This window comes from Hylobates moloch, unplaced genomic scaffold (genome assembly GCF_009828535.3).
Source record: "Hylobates moloch isolate HMO894 unplaced genomic scaffold, HMol_V3 SCAFFOLD_14, whole genome shotgun sequence".
NCBI lineage: Eukaryota > Metazoa > Chordata > Mammalia > Primates > Hylobatidae > Hylobates > Hylobates moloch.
In genome coordinates, this window is record NW_026652289.1 from 44,467,797 (window position 1) to 44,490,028 (window position 22,232).

General features: G+C 45.6%; 2 protein-coding genes across 8 annotated transcripts in view; both read right to left on the reverse strand.

The window, feature by feature from the left end:
• Positions 1 to 557: 557 nt before the first annotated feature.
• On the reverse strand, positions 558 to 3,685 carry NMB (neuromedin B). 6 transcript variants are annotated; one of them, XR_009209677.1, is made up of 4 exons: positions 3,401 to 3,685; positions 2,868 to 2,949; positions 2,583 to 2,755; positions 744 to 2,273 (listed from the first exon to the last, which is right to left on the reverse strand). XR_009209677.1 is itself a non-coding variant. In XM_032175530.2 (3 exons), exons 1-3 carry the CDS (start codon positions 3,555 to 3,557, stop codon positions 696 to 698), a joined length of 465 nt encoding a protein of 154 aa, XP_032031421.1. In that variant the 5' UTR covers positions 3,558 to 3,677; the 3' UTR covers positions 558 to 695. The 6 variants fall into 6 exon arrangements, 2 of the variants coding, with proteins under 2 accessions (XP_032031421.1, XP_032031423.1); XR_009209678.1 differs by having other exon boundaries at positions 2,868 to 3,031; positions 3,401 to 3,512; XR_009209676.1 differs by lacking the exon at positions 2,868 to 2,949 and having other exon boundaries at positions 753 to 835; positions 2,072 to 2,273; positions 3,401 to 3,664.
• Positions 3,686 to 16,407: 12,722 nt separating this feature from the next.
• Positions 16,408 to 22,232, reverse strand: part of SEC11A (SEC11 homolog A, signal peptidase complex subunit) — a 53,628-nt gene continuing 47,803 nt past the window's right edge. For both annotated transcript variants that reach the window (XM_032175535.2, XM_032175534.3), the window contains 2 exons: positions 17,894 to 17,951; positions 16,408 to 16,932 (listed from right to left, as the gene is read on the reverse strand). In XM_032175535.2, coding sequence (XP_032031426.1) covers positions 17,926 to 17,951 — 26 coding nt within the window. In that variant the 3' untranslated portion in view covers positions 16,408 to 16,932; positions 17,894 to 17,925. The remainder of the gene's footprint in view (positions 16,933 to 17,893; positions 17,952 to 22,232) is intronic.

Below are 22,232 nucleotides of genomic sequence, written 5' to 3' on the forward strand. Positions count from 1 at the left end.
GGACCGCCCGGTTAAATTCGAATTTCAGAAAAACGGTGAATAATTTTTTTCGTACGAGTATGTTCATGCAATATTTGGTACATTTTATTAGATAAAATTATTGTTTATCTGAAATTCGAATTTAACTGGGTGTCCAGTATTTTTATTTGCTAACGCTAGCAACCCTTCTGACGGCCAGAGAAGAGAGGAAGCGGCCGGCGGGGTCTGGATCCCAACTCGCGTCCCCTCCAAGCCCGGCGGGGGGATTGAGTAAAGCCCGGCAGTGTAGTGTCTGCAGCCCCCTTTTACTAGCGAGGAAACTAGTGACACTTGCCTGCGCCAGTAGGTGGCAGAGGTGAGAGTAGAACCCCGCGCCTGGCACGAAGCCTGGCATGCAACAGGCGTTATTTGCTTGCTGAATGAATGGGTAGGAGTCCAGAGTCAGTGCCAGGCTGGTGCCATGGCATGGAGTATTCTGGACTTTTTGAGCCAGCCCCATCTCACTGAACACTCTGCCCTCCAGCCCCCTTTCCCTCCCATCCCCTAAAAGATGGGTGGAAGAAGAGGACCAGGCATTGTATGTAAAGAGCAAAGTTTTATTCACCAATTCAACAGGGAAGCAGGAAATACAGCAGGAACATAATCTGTGTCTGCATCAGCGATATTTCTGGTGACCCAACCAGAAATCACAGTAATGGAGTAACAGAGATTTGAGCTCAGGATTTACATCCAGATGGGGCCATCACCAGGGTCCCATTCAGCACCTTCCCTGGGTGGGCACAACCTAAGCCACGCTGTTGTGTCTGCCCCATTATTGGTGTCATTTCTGCAGTATTTGTACCAGCAGCCTCCTGCACTGAAGAGAAACATACAGAAGAATTGAGCCAGGGAGGGGGCTCCTGATAATGATAGGGGCATCCTGCCATTCCTAAGTGCTAGATGTCTGCAGAGGTGGGCACCGGCAGGTTGTCAGCTGAGGCAGGCCCCAGAGCACCCTGAATTGCCTTGGAGGACTCAGGGGCAGTAGTTTTCTCAGAACACAGCCCCAACCACCCAGGGTGGTCATGACAGTCAAAGGAGATCATGGAAGTAAATCCAAATACAGTGCCTGGTGCTGGGCTAGTGTCAGTGTCCTCACTCCTCACCCCAGCTCTGCCCCAGACCTCACTCTGAAGCCCCAGACCTAGGCACTGCTGCTTCTGAGATTCTCTGGTCTGCATGTGTCAGAGCTTCAAAACCAAGGGCACTAGAGGTGACAGTTTCCCTTCAGACTCAGCTAGCCCAAGCTCCTAGGCCTTCCATCTGAGGTCCTCAGGGGCTGCTGGTTCTGTGCCTCAGGAAGTCAGGGATGTTGGCTGAGGCTGGGTTGGACCTTTTCTAGGGAATGCCTCTCCCTTCAAAATGCACACACTATATGCTAGGCACAGTGGGGGATATGAAGGCGAGTCCACAACAGGTGCCGCCAGGGAGCTCACAGACTGGTAAGAGCTCCCATCTACTAAGGGCTGTCTATGAGCCAGGCACCATGCTCAGCATTTGACATAAATGGTCTCATTTAATGGGAGATGGGCCTTATTATCTTCATTTTATGGGTGAGGAATATTGAGGCTTTAGAGAAGTTAAGGGACATTTCTAAGGTCACACAGCTACCAAGTAGCTAGGTTATAAGCCCAGCACGTTGTAGTCAGAACCCACATTCTACCACATCACACTGCCTTCCGCACAAGCAACAGGACCAGGGAGGGTGGTGTGCAGTAAGGACAGCACCAGGAGCAGGGAATGAAGGAGTTGCCATTCAGCTGGGCTATACCTTAAGGCTGGCTTGGCTCCAGCTTTGGAGTCTTGAATCCCATAGGTCAGTGATTGACAACTAATAATGATTTGGGGCCCTCTCCCCCAGCAGACATCTGGTGATGTCTGGAGGTCTTTTCAGTTGTCACAACTTGAAGGGGGTGGGGGGGAAGGTGCTACTGGCATCTAGTGGGTAGAGACCAGGCATGCCGCTAAACATCCCATGATGCACACGTCAGCCCTCACAAGAAACAATGATTCAGCCTAGAATGTCAAATGTACTGAAGTTGCTAAACCCTACCACTGGATACTGAGGCAGATGAGAGAATGGGAAGAGCTCCAGTCCAGGTGAACAAGGTCCAGACTCTGTCTTGGCTGCTGACTTCTCTTTCCCTCTCTGGGCCTCAGGGTCCCATTCCGGCCACAAGCACACACAGGACACAGCAAAGGTGGACTTGACTGATGCAGCAGGGAACAGCACGGGTGGGACAAGGCTGTGTAGACTGGGGGAGAAAGGTCCTGCTCCAAAAGGCTGATGATCCCAGTCTGTTACTTTAGACTGAGTCAGGGGAACTTCATTCCCTACTTCTTGCCCCATGGGGTCTGCTGGGAAGGTCAGCTTCCTTTCTTTGGACTGTTCCTCCTTTGGCTCTGCCTCAAGAGGGAAAAGCCTGGAAACCTGGCTTTCTGGGGTCCACACCCATAATGTCCTGGTCAGACAGTCACACCCTAATACAGTACTGGGTGGTAATTCCTCCCATGCAGGATCCCCAGCTGGGCCCTCCTGACATTGGAGCAGGGGCCCGGCTGACCTGGATGTGGGGTGCGGGGCGGCTGAGGCTCATGCCCAGAGCCTTCTTTAGCAGGAGGATCCCGAGCAGATCATGACTCAGCTGCAGTCGCTGGTCCCTCAGGGAGGTGTGGGGAGCTGTCCCTAATGGGGATGGGCTGGGAGGCTCCAGACTCTTCTTGCCCATGAAGTGACCTGGAAAGGAGGTGTCCAGGCACAAGGAAGTCAAGCAGCCAGGATCCTACCTCAGGGGAAAAGTTCCTCATCTCTCCCACGTTTCCCTTCTTGTGGCAGGAAGATACTTAACCTTCCTCCTCTTGGTCCTTCCACCTCACCAAGGAGCCACAAACGTGTCTGGGTGGTGGCAAAGCCTGCTCCCTCAGCTTTTCCTAAACAGGTAGAGAGGATGGCACAGCTGGAAGGAGGGTGGGATGATCCAGGGCCAGGGAGAAACTCTGCTAGTTGTGTGGCCTGCTTGGACAAGGGACGAAAAAGGGCAGGGTAGGAAGTGGAGAGTGAAGAGGTGCCTGGAAGTGGAGGTGCAGCAAAAACACACCAGCGGTTAGAAGATTCGGTTAAGTCTCGCCTAAGTTAAGGGGCACCGGCTGGCAGTGGGATTTAGGATCTAGCCCAGCCCTGTCTTAAACTGGCTGCGCGACCTTAGCCAAGTCACTGACCTGTCCGGGTCTCAAGTTCATAGCTATTAAATTAGATGAGCCCCAGGGTTTTCCACCTGCTCCGGCACTAGTGTCCGTGGCTGAGGAGCGGCCAGAGGGTTGAGAAGGAAATGGGGTCTGAACTGGATGAGGGGCGCTTGCTTGCTCCGTCCCGAAGACTTACCGGTGGCCCAGAGGTTGCCTCGCGGGTGCACTCGGATCTTGCCGGCTCGGCTGCGGGGCTCCGGGAGATCCCAGCTGAGCGGGGCGACGCCGGCAGCGAGCAGGGCGAAGAGCAGGAGGCTGCTGAACAGCCGAGCGCCCCCCGCCCGCCGGGCCATGGCTGTGCCCGGGCCTCAGCTTCGTTCGGGCGCGCTTCCCGGCCGCTCGGCTCCCGGGCTGCCTTCGATCCTTTTAAATCCGCGCCCCTGGGGGCGGAGCCTGCCCTGAGCAGCGGAGCCTTGCCCCGCGCCCGCCGCCCTCCCCGCCGTCCCCACCCTCCCGCTAGGTTACCAGGCAGGGGCACCCCCTTTGGGCCGCCTAGAGACCTGCACACCCACACTCTGGCCCGCACGCGGGCACCGCTTCCGCCAGGGCCTTCTGGCGGAAGCCCACCACCTTCAGGCTAAGGACCGGGCACCGGGCAAACGGGCCCGGCCCCGGCCCCGGCGGCGGAGCCACTTCCGCTGGCCCTGCCTTGCCACTCTCCCACGGCTTTCGACCAAGTAGGCACTTCAGCCCGCTCAGCCTCTCTTCATGAGGGTAGAGGTCGGGCGAGGAGCTCTCCTCCCGGGTAACAGCCTTTTTTTTTTCTTTTTTCTGAGACAGGATCTGGCAGTATCGCGCAGGTTGGAGTGCGCTGGCGCGGTCACGGCTCACTGCAAACTCAACCTCCAGGGCTGGGCTCAAGCCTCAGCCTCCCCAGAAGCTGGGACCACAGGCACACGCCTTCATGCCTGGCTTTTTATTTTCTTCCCAAGAGACTGGGTGTCGCTAGGTTGCCCAGGCTAACAGAGGCATTTTTACGGTGGCCAGCCAAGTGCTAGGCACCAAAGGACTTCCATAAACTAATCCCCATCACCTCCGCCCGTGTTCACCTTGCTCTCTGCTCTCTCACAGCCAGCATCACAGTCTGGAAATGTTCTGGTACACAGTAGGTGCTCAGGATGGGAATGCAGAATGACGGAGAGCGGGACAAAGGGCTGCTTCTGAGGAATGGGCATCCGGCTGGAGGGCCTGGCTTACGGGCAGGAAGCAGACCTCTGGGTCAAGGAAGTGGAAAGAGCACTGCACCCAGGACTGCACTGCACCCAGGAGTCCATGTACAAGCTGTGACCTGGCTGAACCTCACTTTCTTCAACTGTAAAATGGTAATAACCACATTGCCCTAATTTTAATACTTTTACATGTTTTAGCATAAGTACTCTGTGGCCGGAAGCAACAATTCTGTAGGACCTGCCCTCTCACACCTGGCACTTTGTTCTCCCCAGGAGCTGTCTGGACTTTCTTGGAAAAAACTTCTGGATCAGTGGCATCATGTAATGAGCACAGAAGACACTGTGCTCCAGAAGAATACATTTATGTTTGCTTAATTAACTGAAACCCATTGTTCAGAGCACTATGCTAGACATAAGAAGAGGGGCGACAGATAATTCCTTGCTCCCAAGGGAGTTAACCATCTCATTGGAGAGACAAGTACACAAAGGAGAGAGTGATGGAGGAGCGGGGGTGCAGACCACCCCTTGGACTCTGGATACCTCTGGAACATGGAACAGCGTGGCTGTGCCAGAACCTACTCCCATCTGGCTTGCTAATGGGACCTGCTTCTAGGACTCTTGCTTAGTATCTAGCTCAGCAAGGTTGCTAGCTCTGTGGATCCCCATCCTAGAAGGGGAAGCTCACATGAAAAACTGGCTGTCATGCCCAGCTGGAGGCCCAGCTTCAGGAGCATGACACACAGGACAGGGACGTTTCATTTCTGGCCCTGGCTTTCCCCCCAATCTCCTTGCTTCTCACCTCCCACCCTGGCATTTACACCTCTCTGCTTTCTTGTCACAGCTTAGCCATGGTGTACAGATATAGCTCTTATCACCTTCCGGTAATCATTCCTTTGTGACCCCCCTCCCTCTCCTCTGCATCCATCAAACCCCCATCCTATCTTCTCTAGTCCATGGATAATAGAAATTAGCATGAACACACAGAAGCTGGTATTGATTGAGTGCTGCATCACTTAAATGCCTGAAGGAATCTTATTTGGTAGGTTTCTGTCTCCTCATATTTATAGGTGGGAACAGGCTAAGAGGTTTAGCCACTTTCCCAGACATCCCACTGGAATCAGATTTCAGGTCTGATTGGCATCAGGCCCCCAAATTTATGCAGGGCAGATACAACTCTCCCTAAACCACACCCACTCTCATTGTACCATCTCAAGTTTTAACACCAAGTTGGGTTTAGGTATCTCAGGAGGGAGAGGGAGCGGGCACTGCATTTTAAGTTTCACCTCTCTTCCACAGGTGACTGGACCTTGAGTTCTGCTAAGTTTATTTATACTTAAGCCAAGCTTCCTCTGCCACAGCCTGGGTTCACAGCTGCAACCACAGCTCCGAGGCTGGCCCTAGGCACCCTTGGGACCATTTGATCTGTCAGCCTACTACAGAGAAAAAAAAAGGGGGCCTCTGAGGACCCTGGAGAAAACAGCAGGGGAGCACCTCCACAGACTTAGGAGCACTCACCTTAGGGAAAAAAATGGGAGGCACAGGGGAGAAGGTGGCTTGCTCAAGGGAGTGCTAGGCTCTGAGTTTAGCATGAGGACCTCAAATGCCAACTGCCTGTTCCCTAAGTCCACTCTGGTGGCAAGAGAAGTCCAAAGGCCTCCACTCCATGGGTAAAGCTAGCATTGAATTGAATGGAGGTACGTGGGGAAGGTCTTCAGAACCCACTCTCGACCCTGCTAGGATTCTATAACATTCAAGGACATGCACAGAAAATGTGAGGCAGGTTCACAAAACAACACATGGGGTAACTAAAAGGGTGAAGGACACATGGCAAATCCTATCATAGCTAACACCAGGAAAATAAAGTACATCAAGTTTTTTAATAAAAAATTGCTTCATCAAAAATAGTGATTAAGAATGGATATTATAGCCAGGAGCCGGGGCTCACACCTATAATCTTAGCACTTTGGGAGGCTGAGATGGGCGGATCACTTGAGGCAGGAGTTCGAGACCAACCTGGCCAACATGGTGAAACCCCATCTCTACTAAAAATACAAAAATTAGCCAGGTGTGGTGGCATGCACCTGTAGTCCCAGCTATGCAGGATGCTGAGGCAGGAGAATCACTTGAACCTGGGAGGCGGACTAGCAGTGACCTGAGATCACGCCATTACACTCCAACCTGGGCAACAAAGTGAGACTCCGTCTCAAAAAAAAAAAAATAGAATGAATATTACTCCAGTCCACATACAGAAAAAAGAGTAATTATTTATTAAATATTTTAGAAAAATAATTTTTAAAAATGGAAAAAATTGCTTGAAATAAAGGACATAAATACATTAACGTTTTTGCTATATTTTCATTAAATTGGAATTGATTACGAGTAACACCTTTTCACAATTCAATCATTTTTGTCCTTTTCCAAAAGTCCTTACCTGCATGCTCCCTTGATCCTCACATTGCTTTATGTTATTACGCCTGTTTTACAGATGAGTTATGTCTGTTTTATAGATGAGTTAACTCAAGTACAAAGCATGTTAATTGCAGAGAAATTAAACAAATGGAGAAAGCCAGAGTGTAGACTTCAAACACATGAGAAGTACAGAGGACAACAGAGGAAGGGAAAAGCAGGACAGGAGTGGTGGCTCATTCTTGCAATCCCAGCACTTGGAAGGCTGAGGCGGAAGAATTGCTCGAAGCCAGGAGTTCAGGACCAGCTTGGGCAACATAGCAAAGCCCTGTGTCAACAAAAAAAAAAAAAAAAGAAACTACCTGGGCATGGTGGTATGTGCCTGTAGTCCCAGCTTCTCAGGTGGCTGATGGGAAGGACTGCTTGAGCCCAGGAGTTTGAGGTTGCAGTTAACTGTGATCATGCTACTGCACTCCAGCCTGGGTGACAGAGCAAGACCCTGTCTCTTAAAGAAAAAAAAACAGGCCGGGTGCAGTGGGAGGTCGAGGTGGGCAGATCATCTGAGGTCAGGAGTTTGAGACAAGCCATGGCCAACATGGTGCAACCCCGTCTCTACTAAAAATACAAAAATTAGCCAGGAGTGATGGCAATGCACCTGTAATCCCAGGTACTCAGGAGGCCAAGGAAGGAGAATCACTTGAACCTGGGAGGTGAGGGCGGCAGTGAGCCAAGATCGCACTACTGCACTCCAGCCTGGGCAACAAGTGCAAAACTCAAAAAAGAGAGAGAGCGAGAAAGAAAGAAAATAAATGACAGGAAACCTAGAGTTGTCACAACAGGATGTGTAAAACAGGGGTGTTCAATCTTTTGGCTTCCCTGGGCCACACTAGAAGAGGAATTGTCTTGGGCCACACATAAAATATACTAACATTAATGATAGCTGATGAGCTTAAAAAAAAAAAGTCACACACAAAATAATCTCTTACTGTTTTAGGAAAGCTTACGAATGTGTGTTGGGCTACATCCAAAGCTACTGGGCTGCGGCCAGTTGTAGTGGCTCACGCCTGTAATCTCAGCACTTTGGGAGGCTGAGGCAGGCGGATCACGAGGTCAGGAGATCAAGACCATCCTGGCCAACATGGTGGAACCCCGTCTCTACTAAAAATACAAAAAATTAGCCGGGTGTGGTGGCGGGTACCTGTAGTCCCAGCTACTCAGGAGGGTGAGGCAGGAGAATCTCTTGAACCCAGGAGGTGGAGGTTGCAGTGAGCCGAGATCGTGCCATTGCACTCCAGCCTGGGCAAAAAGAGCGAAACTCCATCTCAAAAAAAAAAAAAAAAAAAAGCTACTGGGCCGCATGTGGCCCGAGGGCCGCGGGTTGGACAGGCTTGGTGTAAAATCTCTATTTTGGCAAATCTTTGAGCACAATCTCCAACTGTATGGGCTGGGGAGATGAAGAGAAACATCCTGGGATATCTCAGGTCCTACTCTTTACTTATAGAATGAAGAAGGGACCAGAAAACCAGGAAAACAGCAGAATCTTTAAGGAAGAATCAGGGATATTGGATACAATTTCTTAAACTCAGAGGGAACGCATAGGGATTAGCTATAAAATCAGAACAGTAACCTGAAGAAGGAAATCTTTCGTAAGTCAAAATTGTCAAAATACAAAATATTTTCTTTTTTTTTTTGAGACAAGGTCTCGCTCTGTTGCCCAGGCTGGAGTGCAATGGCATGATTTCGGCTCACTGCAACCTCTACCTCTCAGGCTCAAGCAATTCTCCTGTCTCAGCTTCCACTGCGCCCAGCTAACAAAATGTTTTCTTAAAGGCAGTATTTGAAAAAAAGAAAATACCTACACCTAATGAGAACGTGATCATGACTCCAATGGTGGCTAAAAAACAAAGGCTGCTGATCAGCTAACTGGTGCAGTACTCAGCAAAGCTATGAAAACCTAAGGAAGTGAGAAGCCCCAGGCCCAGCATTCTTAATTATTTGGGTGTAATATTCACATATGTTAGGGGACATTTCTGTAACTGCAATGAATACTCTTCAATCTCCAAAGAGGTTTAAATGCTTGGAAATCTGCCAGAGAATGTCACTATTTCTAAGAGACTAATAATCTGAGCAATTCTGCACAAGAAAAACCCAGAGCCTTTAAAGAAGAATTCCCAAGGGCTTTGCAATTGTGGAATTTATTGCAAATAAAATAATTTCAATAGACTTTACAAAGGTAAAAGGACTGCGTTATGACATCCAGCATTGTGACATGGTAAAAGCAACAGACTTCAAATCTGGCTCTGCCATACATGGACCAGAAGACTCTGGACAAATCCCTAAACTTCTCCTGGTTTCTCTCTTTTATAAAATGAAGCTCATTTAGAAGGTTCATTAAATAGAGAAGGTAAAAGTTTGTTATAAACTATAAAGCACTTAGCAGAGCTCCTGGCATATTCTAAATACTCACTATTATTAGCTGGACCTGGGAAAAGCAAAGCCTGCTTTAAATATGAAGCCCATCTCAGAGGGGGAAAAAGTTCCCTGGGTAACAGCCATGGTACTGACACAACAGTGCCTGGCTCTGGCAAAATGCCTATTACATCAGAAATTGATAAACTAAAATGTCAACCCATCTACCTCAACTCTCGACCAATTCCAAGAAAAAGGATTCTACACAGCATTCTATTTTGGCTTAAATAAGTTGTCAGGCTGAGAGCTTTGATCAAAGCTTGATGCTAGCCAATTTACTTACTTGCCTGACATTAAGTCTAGTATAAATTCTTCTAACTAAACTCCTTGAATTACATCTGGAATACAGCTTACCAATCTAAGTAGACAGGCCAATTAAAGTAACAATTTTAGAGAAATGATTCTTTTTTTTTTGTTGAGACGGAGTCTTGCTCTGTCACCCAGCTGGAGTGCAGTGGCACGATCTCGGCTCACTGCAAGCTCCGCCTCCCGGGTTCACGCCATTCTCCTGCCTCAGCCTCCCAAGTAGCTGGGACTACAGGCGCCCGCCATCACGCCCGGCTAATTTTTTGTATTTTTAGTAGAGACGGGGTTTCACCATGTTAGCCAGGATGGTCTCGATCTCCTGACCTTGTGATCCACCCGCCTCGGCCTCCCAAAGTGCTGGGATTACAGGCTTGAGCCACCACGCCCGGCCGAGAAATGATTCTTAATAAGAGTAGGTTGGGGCCGGGTGCGCTCACGCCTGTACAGGTGGCTCACGCCTGTAATCCCAGCACTTTGGGAAGCTGAGGTGGGCGGATCACCTGAGGTCAGGAGTTCAAGAGCACCCTGGCCAACATGGTGAAACCCCGTCTCTAGTAAAAATAACAAAAATTAGCTGGGAATGGTGGTGAGCATCTGAATCCCAGCTACTTGGGAGGCTGAGACAGGAGAACTGCTTTAACCCAGGAAGTGGAGGTTGCAGTGAGTGGAGATTGGTCCAATGCACTCCAGCCTAGGCAACAGAGTGAGATTCCATCTCAAAAAAAAAAAAAGAGTAGGTGGAATTTGGGTGCAGTGGTGCACACCTGTAATCCTCTCACTTTGGGAGGCCTAGGCGGGTAGATCACCTGAGCTCAGGAGTTTGAGACCAGCCTGGCCAACATGGTGAAACCCTGTCTCTACTAAAAATACCAAAAACAGCTGGGCATGGTGGCAGACACCTGTAATCCCAGCTACTTGGGAGGCTGAGGCAGGAGAATCACTCGAACCCAGGAGACAGAGGTTACAGTGAGCCAAGATTGCTCCATTGCACTCCAGCCTGGGTGACAAGAGTGAAACTCCGTGTCAAAAAAAAAAAAAAAAAAAAGAGTAGGTGGAATTTCAGAAATGCCAAGATTGGTAGAACAAGGGCAGGATATACAGTTTGAAAGTCATATTCAATATAATAATAACTGTATATGGGAAAGAAGTTATTATCGTTTCTATAATACAAACTTAACAGAAAGCAAGATCAAATACTCTTCTTGGCTGATGAAGATAAGAGGTTGGATATTATAGACTGGCGCGGTAGAAGGGTGTTTCTCAGAATGAAGAGGAGGTATGAGATTTTTGTTTCCCAAAAGAGGCCATGAGTTTTAAGATTAAGGAACGCTGTTCTACAGGAAAGTTGAAAATTCCTGGTATAGGTGGGTAGATGGTCTTTTGTGAAGTAGCTTTTCTGCAGAAGTTGCCAAACTATACCTACGCTGGAACATTTGCTGAAATAGCTCTATCATTAGACTAATTAGTATAGGGGTTATTGTAAAAAAAAAGTCACACAGCACAGTTAAGAAATTTCTTGGTTTTCAGATACATTATAAGTTTTTTCTTTTAATTTCATTTTATACCCATTCCATAAAGCACATAAATGACTAGTTCCCTCTTTGGATTAGCTGCTAAGGACTGAGAGCCAAAGCTATGGATCTATTCCAGTAGACGACAGAATCTTTTGATATGTCCTGCAGGTACTAACCTCACCTCTGATTTCTTTCTTTTTCTTTTTTTTTTAAGATGGACTCTTGCTCTGTCGCCCACACTGGAGTGCAGTGGCGCAATCTTGGCTCACTGCGACTTTCGCCTCCCAGGTTCAAGAGATTCTCCTGCCTTAGCCTCCCAAGTAGCTGGGATTACAAGTGATGGTTACCACGCCTGGCTAATTTTTTTATTTTTAGTAGAAACACGGTTTCACTATGTTGCCCAGGATGGTCTTGAACTCCTGACCTCAAGTGTTCTGCCCGCCTCAACCTCCCAAAGTGCTGGGATTACAGGCGTGAGCCACTGTGCCCGGCCTCCTCACCTATGATTTTATCCTTTTCTTCTCCCACATTTCTCTCAACCCTGAATTCTTCAATTATTTTCTATTTCATCACATAGTACTGGAGGTATCTTTATGGAACAAGAGAGTATAAATAAGTTTAAAATATGCAAAGCACTGCAATAGGGACTAGCGGATATCAAAGGATGAATCAGAGGCTGACTCTGTCTTAATGCCCTCCAGGAGCCGGCCCTCTGGTGGGGGAGAGAGACACACATAAGGCAAACCACTCTGAGGGCAATGTTTGAGAGGAACACCAACAAAGTACCGGACAGTGCAGAGCAGGAAGCATGACATGGGCTCAGAAGCTCCATCCAGAGTAAGAAACACTCCTCTCCGGAGCTCCCTGAGCATCTCTCTATCATTGCACTTATTTTTATTTATTTACTTATTTTTTGTGATTGCGGGAAGAATATCATTATACTTAAGATCCTATGTGGAAAAATCTGTTTATGTCTATTGCCCCTGCTAAGGTACTGAGCAGGAGGGACATGGTCTTATCCATCATCTTTGTATCCCCAGGGCCTAGCCCAAAATCTGGCACAGAGTAGATGCTCAATAAATGTCTGCTAAATGAATGAGAAAGCTTTTAGTAGGTAGGGAAGTGACCAGGCACTCCAGGCAGAGTGACCAGCATAAACAAAGACAGAATGTCTGTACCGTAAGACCAACGTCCAGGGTGCAAGAATGTGATGTCTGGTGAGAGTGCGGCTGGAAAAATCCTTAGGGCCTAGAATGACACATGGAAGGCAACATCTTCACCATTTTTTGGTAAGCCCTGCGCATTCTAGTTTTGATAATGCTTTTTGGTTACACAGCATTCTTTCTATATCCAGAGAGGTTTTTATTTGCTAATTGAATGGCAATAACTATGGTGGCTTCACACCCACCATAGTTGTGTGTGAAGGGTCATATTTGCTATTTTACTTCTGAAAGCCTACCTGGTATTACTTACTGTTCTAGCAAGAGACAGTAGTGGTGAAGATATACCTGGCTACAAAACAACCTGAACAGGCCGTCCTGACTGAAAGAGCTGCTTGATGAAGGTAGACATCCATTTACCTAGCTAGAAGCAGCTGGGTCATCTCTGAAGTTTAACAGTGGTAAATGTCATAAGAAGAGGCCCAGCCCTCAGATTCTGAAATCAGCCTCCATGCCACGTTCTGAGAGGTCAGCTAGACTTGGTAAAAGGCTTATGCAAATACTAAGAAATGCACTCAGGATAAAAGAGACTTTCTCTATTCCAAGCCCTGGGTATCTAAGAAGGAAGCCTGTGATTCCTTAAGAAAAATGATAAATGCCAATACTTCTCCCATCAAGAAAGAAGACACAAGAAGAGCCTAAGCCTAAGGACACACACAAAAAAGAAGGAAGCAGGATTAACAGTTAAAAATCTGGGAAGGGTACATACTGTTTAAATGGAACCATGGAGAGAAAGTTTTCAGATTCAAATTTGGCAAGACCAAGAAAATGTACTTACTAAATAACAGGAAAGTACAGATCACTTTAATGATTCATATGCTCTGCCTACAAATAATAGCTCAACAACAATGCTAACTGAAGCTAGTGCCTCTGGCTACAATGCATGATTATACGGAACATTTAATATATGCTGTTTCAGGCTACTGAGGAAACACAGACCAGTGTCTACGAAATGGGGCTCCTGTCCTGGAGGAGCTTACAATCTGCCAAGGACCTCGAGGCCATATCCACAAATTTAAACAAATAGTGTGAGGGTGCAAATGCTGAGTGATAGCAGAACTTGTGAAGATGGTAAGACTCAGATAAACAGAAATAAGATGACATAATACAAGTGGAAACACTCAACAAAGGAGGAAAAATAATACTTCTACACAACTGGTTGTGAATGAAAATTATTATTTTTTTTTTTCTGAGGTAGAGTCTCACTCTGTCACCCAGGGTGGACTGCAGTGGCACAATCTGCAACCTCTGCCTTCCAGGTTCAAGCCATTCCCCTGCCTCCACCTCCCAAGTAGCTGGGATTACAGGCACATGCCATCAGGGCCGGCTAATTTTTGTATTTTTAGTAGAGACAGGGTTTCACCATGTTGGCCAGGCTGGTCTTAAACTCCTGACCTCAAGTGATCCACCCACCTCGGCCTCCCAAAGTGCTGGGATTACAGGCGTGACCCACCAAGCCCGCCCGAGTGAGTAAAGTATTAATGTCTTCCTCCCAATAAGTGTATAAGGAAGAGAGATTGGATAGATGAAGACGTAAGTACAAGGATGTTTGCACTCATAAGGATGCTTACTGTTGGTGGAATTCAAAGTTTGAATTCAATGTAGGGAAAGGGTAGTATGAACACAAAATTTATGGTCCAAACAAGAAGCATTTCTGAAAGTAAAAGGCAGAGGCCGAGCGCGGTGGCTCAAGCTTGTAATCCCAGCACTTTGGGAGGCCGAGGCAGGCGGATCACGAGGTCAGGAGATCGAGACCACAGTGAAACACCGTCTCTACTAAAAAATACAAAAAATTAGCCGGGCGTGGTGGCGGGCGCCTGTAGACCCAGCTACTCAGAGAGGCTGAGGCAGGAGAATGGCGTGAACCCGGGAGGTGGAGCTTGCAGTGAGCCGAGATTGTGCCACTGCACTCCAGCCTGGGCGACAGAGCGAGACTCCGTCTCAAAAAAAAAAAAGTAAGTAAAAGGCAGGCTAAAACTAATTATTAATAACAGGTGGTAATTATCCAAAATAGGCACAGACTGGCACACTGCAGGGGGACCAGTACACAAGCAACAGGGAGCCACTGAATAAGTATTTCTGGATTCAGGTGATGGCAATGAGAATGGAATGATGGGGTAAATGGAGGACTTAGTATGTGGCTAGATATGGTAGGGAAATGACAAATCTAGGTGAATATTCCTTCACAGAAAACATGAAATGTGGAGGGGAGGTTTTCAGGAACTTGAGTTTAAAGACGGGACAATCAAGTGGAAGTGTCCAGAGGAAAGGGAGACATGGAACTAGAACTGAGGACAGACATTGGAAATAATTTAAAAAGGTTGATTATCCGAGGTATAAGAGCAGACAAGTAACAGCCAAAGAGATAATCCCATTATCAATTTCTCATTTGAAGTTTGATCAATTTTCATACTCTTCTTCAATTCCTTTCACTCACAATGGTTGAGCCCTCCCAATTCTCCACTTGTCCTGCCAAATCTCAAAGAGCTTATCACGCCATTCAATTAGCAAATAAAACCTCTCTGGCATTTCTTACATTTGCAAAGAGCTTTTAGGATATATTTGCTAATAAAATCTCCCATTTTAAGTCTTATGTTTAGCACTAAACTAGACAAGATAAAAATTGGGAATATAATACCCCCGCCACAAGTAATCTTTTTATTTTTGGCTAATGGAGTGATTCAAATAATATTAAGTGATTTGATTACCTTTTCAGAGAAACTTAGTTGTTGCTTGCAACTACAGCATCCAGCAAAGGAGGAAAATTAATACTTACATAAAACTGTTTGTGAAAATATGCAAGGGAAAAAAGTATTAATGTTTTCCTCCCGATACATTTATGAGGAGAAATCTGGAGTAGATGAAGACACAAGTACAAGGATGCTTACATTCAGGCAAGCTAGGATCACAGAGAACCCTAGGATCCCAACCTTGGCCAGCAAAGCACACTGCTTCTCTCCTACAGTAGTCCTAGAAAGGCTGGTACAAAAACCAGTGTACTGATTAGGCTGAGCAGTGAACTGCATCTTCCACAGGTGATGAGGGGGGAAAAAATTGAATAAATGGCAATTTCCTGCTATTCCACACAGGGAATGTTCAGCTTCTGGTTCATGAGAAAATGTAAGTACTATATAAGCCTCACAGACAGCTTCAAAAAAGCATTTGTTAGTAGTGATTTGCCAAGTTTCATACTCTGTTGAGAATATTAAGAGCCCATATTCAAAGTTGGAAGGCTAAAGTCTGGTTAATGGGTTTAGGAAGGCACTATTCTCCACAGGGAAGGGCTTCAGAAGAGTAATTGTCCCTGTTCTCATGCCATTAGCATTACGGCATAGACTGATTTCCACTGCAGTTGAACAAATAATAGAAACTGTTCAAGTAGCCTAACACAGAAAACTCACTTTAAGATTTCACATTAATACAACAAGAGAACAGACAGAATTAAGAGTATTTTGTGCTCAAAAGATACTGGTTTACTCTATACTCCCTATTTCCCTCACTGCCTTGATATTAAAAGAAAACATACAATTGGGTTGTGCACTCACTACTTTAAACTGCCTGCTTTAAGTCTGCATTAGAGAAATGCAAAGTCAGGCACTTGAGAGAACAGGTTCAGACAAATGAGAGTTTAAAGACACCAAGCAGAATGCTTGTCCTCCAGCCCTTTCCTCTGCCTCTAGATGCGAACATACACTGCCTTGGTGTAGAAAGGACTGAGAATGTCTCAAGTGTAGAAAGGGTTATGACTTTTTATAACCAAGTACGATTTTCTGAACCTCTCAGCAACACTAGCTGGGTTTATACACATTTGAGTCTCGGGAAGAATCAATTTTATCACTAAGAGATTTCCTATGACTGTCAATGGCTACTTTTGCTTCACACACACACACACACACAGGCAAAACAGACAAACAAAAAAACTAGTTGTTATCAGCGCAACCTTCTTAGCTGAAGGACTGTTCACATCAAGCCTTTATATCCCCCAAGGGGTACTAAGAACCAGCCAAGGAAGGCAAATTTCAGAAGCTTTCCCGACAAACACAATTCAGGGATAAGGGGTTCAATGTGCAAAGTCTTTTATTTAAAATTTTAAAAGTTAAGACTTACGACCACCTCAGTATATGCCATTCCTATTAGAAGGAGGTATGACGGTTTCAAACTCGTGCAGAGCTGCATTTTCATTTACAAGTCTCTGTAGGCACTTTAGAAGTGAAGCTTGGCTTCAAAATACAAACACTGGGGGCTTTGGCTCAACCTTTTAATATAAAAAATTCACTGATGTACAAAAATTTGAAAGTGTGACAATGACAATTATGAAATCCTGTGATTGAAAGTCCCCTCGAGTGCACTCTGTGGTGCACATGCGCCCGCCCACACAAACTCTGGCGTGGAAACATAAACTAATGCAAACCAGTGCTACCAAGAAGCACCAACACGTGTGTTCTCCATTCCACCAATCACAGACCAGTATCTACTCCAAACATCCAGTAACGAAAAGTATGGCATCTTCCCAGGAACAGCAAGGCAGGCTTCTTACTCACGATGAACCAGCACGAATAAACCCAGCAAAAAAAGCACTGCATACTAGAAAATAAACACAGAACCACAAGTCAGAGAAGCATTGAAAAGTTCAGGGGTTCTAAGAGTTAATTAACAAATTGGTCTTTGTGAATATATTGCTAAACTACCCAATTATTCTTTCATCTTTTAACGTAATCCACTTAAAAGTTTCCAATACTAAGCAAAAGATCACATTTCTTTAAATCTTTAAATAATTCTCTTTTTTTTTTTTTTTTTGAGACGGAGTCTCGCTCTGTCACCCAGGCTGGAGTGCAGTGGCGCTATCTCGGCTCACTGCAAGCTCCGCCTCCCGGGTTTGCACCATTCTCCTGCCTCAGCCTCCTGAGTAGCTGGGACTACAGACGCCCACCACCACGCCCGGCTAATTTTTTTTTCGTATTTTTAGTAGAGACGGGGTTTCACCGTGTTAGCCAGGATGGTCTTGATCTCCTGACCTCGTGATCCACCTGCCTCGGCATCCCAAAGTGCTGAGATTACAAGCGTGAGGCACTATGCCCGGCCTTTTTTTTTTTTTTGAGACAGAGTCTCACTTTCTCACCCAGGCTGGAGTGCAGCAGCAACCGCCACCTCTCATATTCAAGCAATTCTCATGCCTCAGCCTCCCCAGCAGCTGGGATTACAGGTGTGTACCACCATTCCTGGCTATTTTTTTTGTATTTTTAGTAAAGCCAGGGTTTTGCCATATTGACCAGGCTGTTCTCGAACTCCTGACCTCAGGTGATCTGCCTGCCTCAGCCTCACAAAGTGCTAGGATTACAGGCGCGAGCCACTGCGCCCAGGCTAATAATTTCTTTTTTTTAAATAGAGATGGGGTTTCGCTATGTTGCCCAGGCTGGTCTTGAACTCCTGGGCTCAAGTGATCCACCCACCTCGGCCTCCCAGAGTGCTGGGATTACAGGCATGAGCCACCACGCCTGGCCCAAAAAATTACATTTTTAATAAAACAAATAATACAGACTCTTACCTTAAATTTAGGATAGTCATTCATGAGGATCGTCACAATTCCAATATAAGGAACAAATCTAAAACAAACAAAAAACCGATTATCACAGAATTTCCGATGTAAAGCAGCTGTTGTCATTCACTGAATATTATCAATATCTTCTATAGAATACTAATTTTCAATTCACAAAGTCCATTTCTATATACTGCCCTATTTGATCCTTTCAAAAGCCCAAGTGATAGGAAAGTTAGGAATATCACCATTTTAGAGATGAGGAAACAGATGATCATGCCCAAGGTACATGGTTTCTGTGTGGCAGAACCAGCACCAGATAGATCCAAGGTCTTAGATCTCCAGGTGGTGACTCTAATGCTACATGTTGATACAGTGCTAGGGGCTAGGTTTATCATCATAACCTTCAGGAAGCTGTCAATCTAGCTGGGGAGACAAAGCAAGCACAGCCAGAATATTACAAAGTACTTCATGTTAAGTGGCCAAAAAGTGAGTTCAGCTCATTATAGTACTTAGGATTTCACCACCTTCTCATTTTTTAACCACCTGTAAGCTGTGTTTGGTCCTATTAATCTTGAAACTTTTCTAGAACAGTTTTCATCACCATATGTAGCAAACCAGTCTCAGCTCCCATCTTCCTTTCCATCTTGGCAGCATTTGACTTTCATGACCACAAATATGCTCTGGAAATTCCTCCTTTTTGGTTTCTTAACGTACCACAAATTTGTTTCTTCACCTACCTCTTTGGCTGCTATACCTTCTTTTCACTAGCTCTTTCTAATTCCTCATGCCCCTAAAGTTTTTCCCCTCAAACTAAGCAAAACCACCTGTTAAATTATCTTACAGCCCCTGATACATTTCCTTTGAGGTCTTTATAATAATTATCATACTTTTACTTAAATAATTAGTTGTACAACAGATTCTACACATGTCTGTCTCCCCTACCAAACTAGAAGCTCTGTAAGGGCAACAATGATGCCTATCTTGTTCCCCCTGTATCCTCAAGGTCAACATAGTGCCTTACACATAGGAGATATCCAGTACATCTGCCTGACTGAATGTCTGAATGTCCGGGCCTCTTCTTTTTGCTCTCTCTTGGGGAAATCCTATTTTCTCCCAGGGCTTAAATTCCTCTCCATGCAAAAGACTACTTTGACATCATAAGAATTCAGGGCAGAAAGAGAAAATTAGCAGGGTACCATCAATGTGGGCGGAAGAGGTGGTTAGCAAATGTAATACTTTCTTCTTTATCCTCCTCTTCTATCGCTGGACTCCAGAGCGGACTGGCAATATTGTACTAAGCTAGAGCCTGTCATAGGGCCGCTGAGCTGAAGTGGAGGCTGACCTTTGTACACTTTAAGAATTGCCCAGATACTTTTATTCAGGGTACCTACAATCTTTGCACCATGCCAAAGACAGCACAAACAGAAATTACCTCCCACATAATATCTACGCCATCAAAGCCTCAGGCAAACTTGAAGAACACACATTTTGTTTTTGACACATTTCACTTCCCTTTAAGAACTCCCCTCACTTCCTGTCTCTTGTCCTCGCCCCTCTCTGTCCTCTCCCTTCAGGATCACTGAGACCTGTCTCTCTTGCCCCATCTCCAAACTCCCATTCCATACACTGGTGTTTCTTTTTTTTTTTTTTTTTGAGACAGAGTCTTGCTCTGTCGCCCAGGCTGGAGTGCAGTGGCGCCATCTCGGCTCACTGCAAGCTCCGCCTCCGGGGTTCACGCCATTCTCCTGCCTCAGCCTCTCTGAGTAGCTGGGACTACAGGCGCCCGCCACCACGCCCGGCTAATTTTTTTGTATTTTTGGTAGAGACGGGGTTTCACCGTAGTCTCGATCTCCTGACCTCGTGATCCACCCGCCTTGGCCTCCCAAAGTGCTGGGATTACAAGTGTGAGCCACCGCGCCCGGCCACTGGTGTTTCTTAAAGCCTAGACCTCCTCTGTCACAACCACTTGATGGCTTGTTAAAAATGCAGACTCTTGGCTGGGCACGGTAGCTCACGCCTGTAATCCCAGCACTTAGGTAGGCTGAGGCGGGTGGATCATGAGGTCAGGAGATTGAGACCATCCTGACCAACATGGTGAAACCCTGTAGCTACTAAAAATATAAAAATTAGCTGGGCATGGTGGTGCATGCCTGTAATCCCAGCTACTCAGGAGGCTGTAGCAGCAGAATCGCTTGAACCCGGGAAGTGGAAGTTGCACTGAGCTGAGATTGTGCCACTGCATGCTAGCCTGGCGAGAAAGAGCAAGACTCTGTCTCAAAAAAAATAAATAAACAAATAAGAAATAAAAATGCAGATTCTTATATCTTTCCCAGACCAACTAAGCCAGGGAATTTCTGAAAGGTGGGGCCCAAATAATGCTCCTGCACATCAAAATTCAAGAAGCCCAATTTTAGTGTGAGATGCACATATAGGTGTGTGATGGCAAATAATATCCCTTCTTAGGGTTCATGCTTTCATCTCAACCCCTGGGATCTCCAAGAGCTGAAAAGTAACAGTCATTAAAGAATGGCATGGCTAAGCTCTAAGAGAATGGATAGAGGGTTTCTACATTTTATATATATTTATATATATATAATTTTTCCTTTTTAATGCAGTAACTGTTATTTCTTTTGCCTCATTTTTAACACTTCCATAAAAGCAATAGCTTTCAGTGAAAGTAAATCACCTAATTTAAGAACATAAAGGCAAATGCCTCACAGTAAAGTACAGATTAAGAGCTATAAAAACATCTGTGATTTCTACTAAAACGTTAAGCTGCTAATTCTGATCTAATGATCAATAAGGAGCCATTCTAATACACAGAGACTCTGTTACCTCCATGCAATGATATCTATGCCCAAAGAACCACAATCCTCAGCTCCCAGCAACCATATAGCCTGCTTGTGAATAATCCATGGCATTTAAAAAAAATTTTTTTTTGATACATGGTCTTACTCTGGCACCCAGGCTAGAATGCAGTGGTGTGATCATAGCTCACTACAGCCTTGAACTCCTGGGCTCAAGCAATCCTCCCACCTCAGCCTCCCAAGTAGCTGGGACTACAAGTGCACGCCACCATGCATGGCTAATTTTCAAATTTTTTTGTAGAGACAGCATCTCACTACATTGCTCAGGCTGGTCTCAAACTCCTGGGCTCAGGCGGTTCTCCCATCTTGGCCTCTTAAAGTGCTGAGATTACAAGCGTGAGCCACCACACACAAACTGAAACTTTTTTTTAAAGGTTGGCTTTTCTTTGCCCACTGTAAGTGAAATGAAAGCAACTTGGTCTTTAGGAGTAATATAAGCAAGATCTAAGGATGCCAGAATATGACGAAGCAGTCCAAAGTCAAACAAAAGATTTAATTGTCTGTACCACTGTTACCCTCCATGGACAGAGATAAGCAAAGAGTTGATAATCAAGTATATAATGCTACTATCATCAGTCATCTTAAATTCAAACCATTTGCACTTTTTGCCTATTTTGCTCAGATAAACTCGTGCTAAAGCAGAGTTGCTAATAAGCAGGAGGTTTAAAGTAAGTAAAATGAATGCCATCCACAAAGCCAACTCCAACACCAGCCTGTGCCAAGTTAATATCTAGAAGGTAAAATGCATTTCATATAGTTAAATAACATTTCCCTGGGAATTCTTGGGATCAAAGGTACTGCTGAGGAAGTAGCCTCAGAAGAAAGCACTGTCTCCTGATGTTCATAGAGATCATTAGACAAAAGGCCAAACAAACAGTAAAGAAAAGATGCCACAAAAATTGAGACCCCAGTACAATTCTGTCAAATATCAAAAGGGGTCTATATCTGGAAAGTCTGGAATCCAGCAGCAACTAAATGAGAGAGTAAGAGAATATGCGATGACCAGAAAAGGATCATCTTGTTTCTAGAATGACTTGTTTCAAGTAAGAAGTACATTCAAAAAGTCTTATCCATAAAACTGATTTCAGTTAACAGAGAGCTCAATTACTCCACTCCTTCCTTATATATTTTTAATTCTTCTTTCCATTTTCAACATTTCTGTTCCCCGATCCTCTGCCAATCTTTCACCCTTTTCATCTGCTGCTTTCTGTTCCTTCTTGACTAATGAGTGCTCTTGAATTTTTCAACTTCCTGAGTTTAGAAAGAAATCACCTCTATTAATACTTAATTGGTTCAGTATTAGTTTCATTTTCTAAAATTGTTTTTATTATATGCTACAACATTAATAAGCCTTAAAAACATTATGCTAGGTGAAAGAAGCTGGACACAAAAGACTACGCATTGTATGATTCTGCTTATATGAAAAGTCCAGAATAGGGAAATGCACAAAGACAGAAAGCAGATTAGTGGCTGTCAGG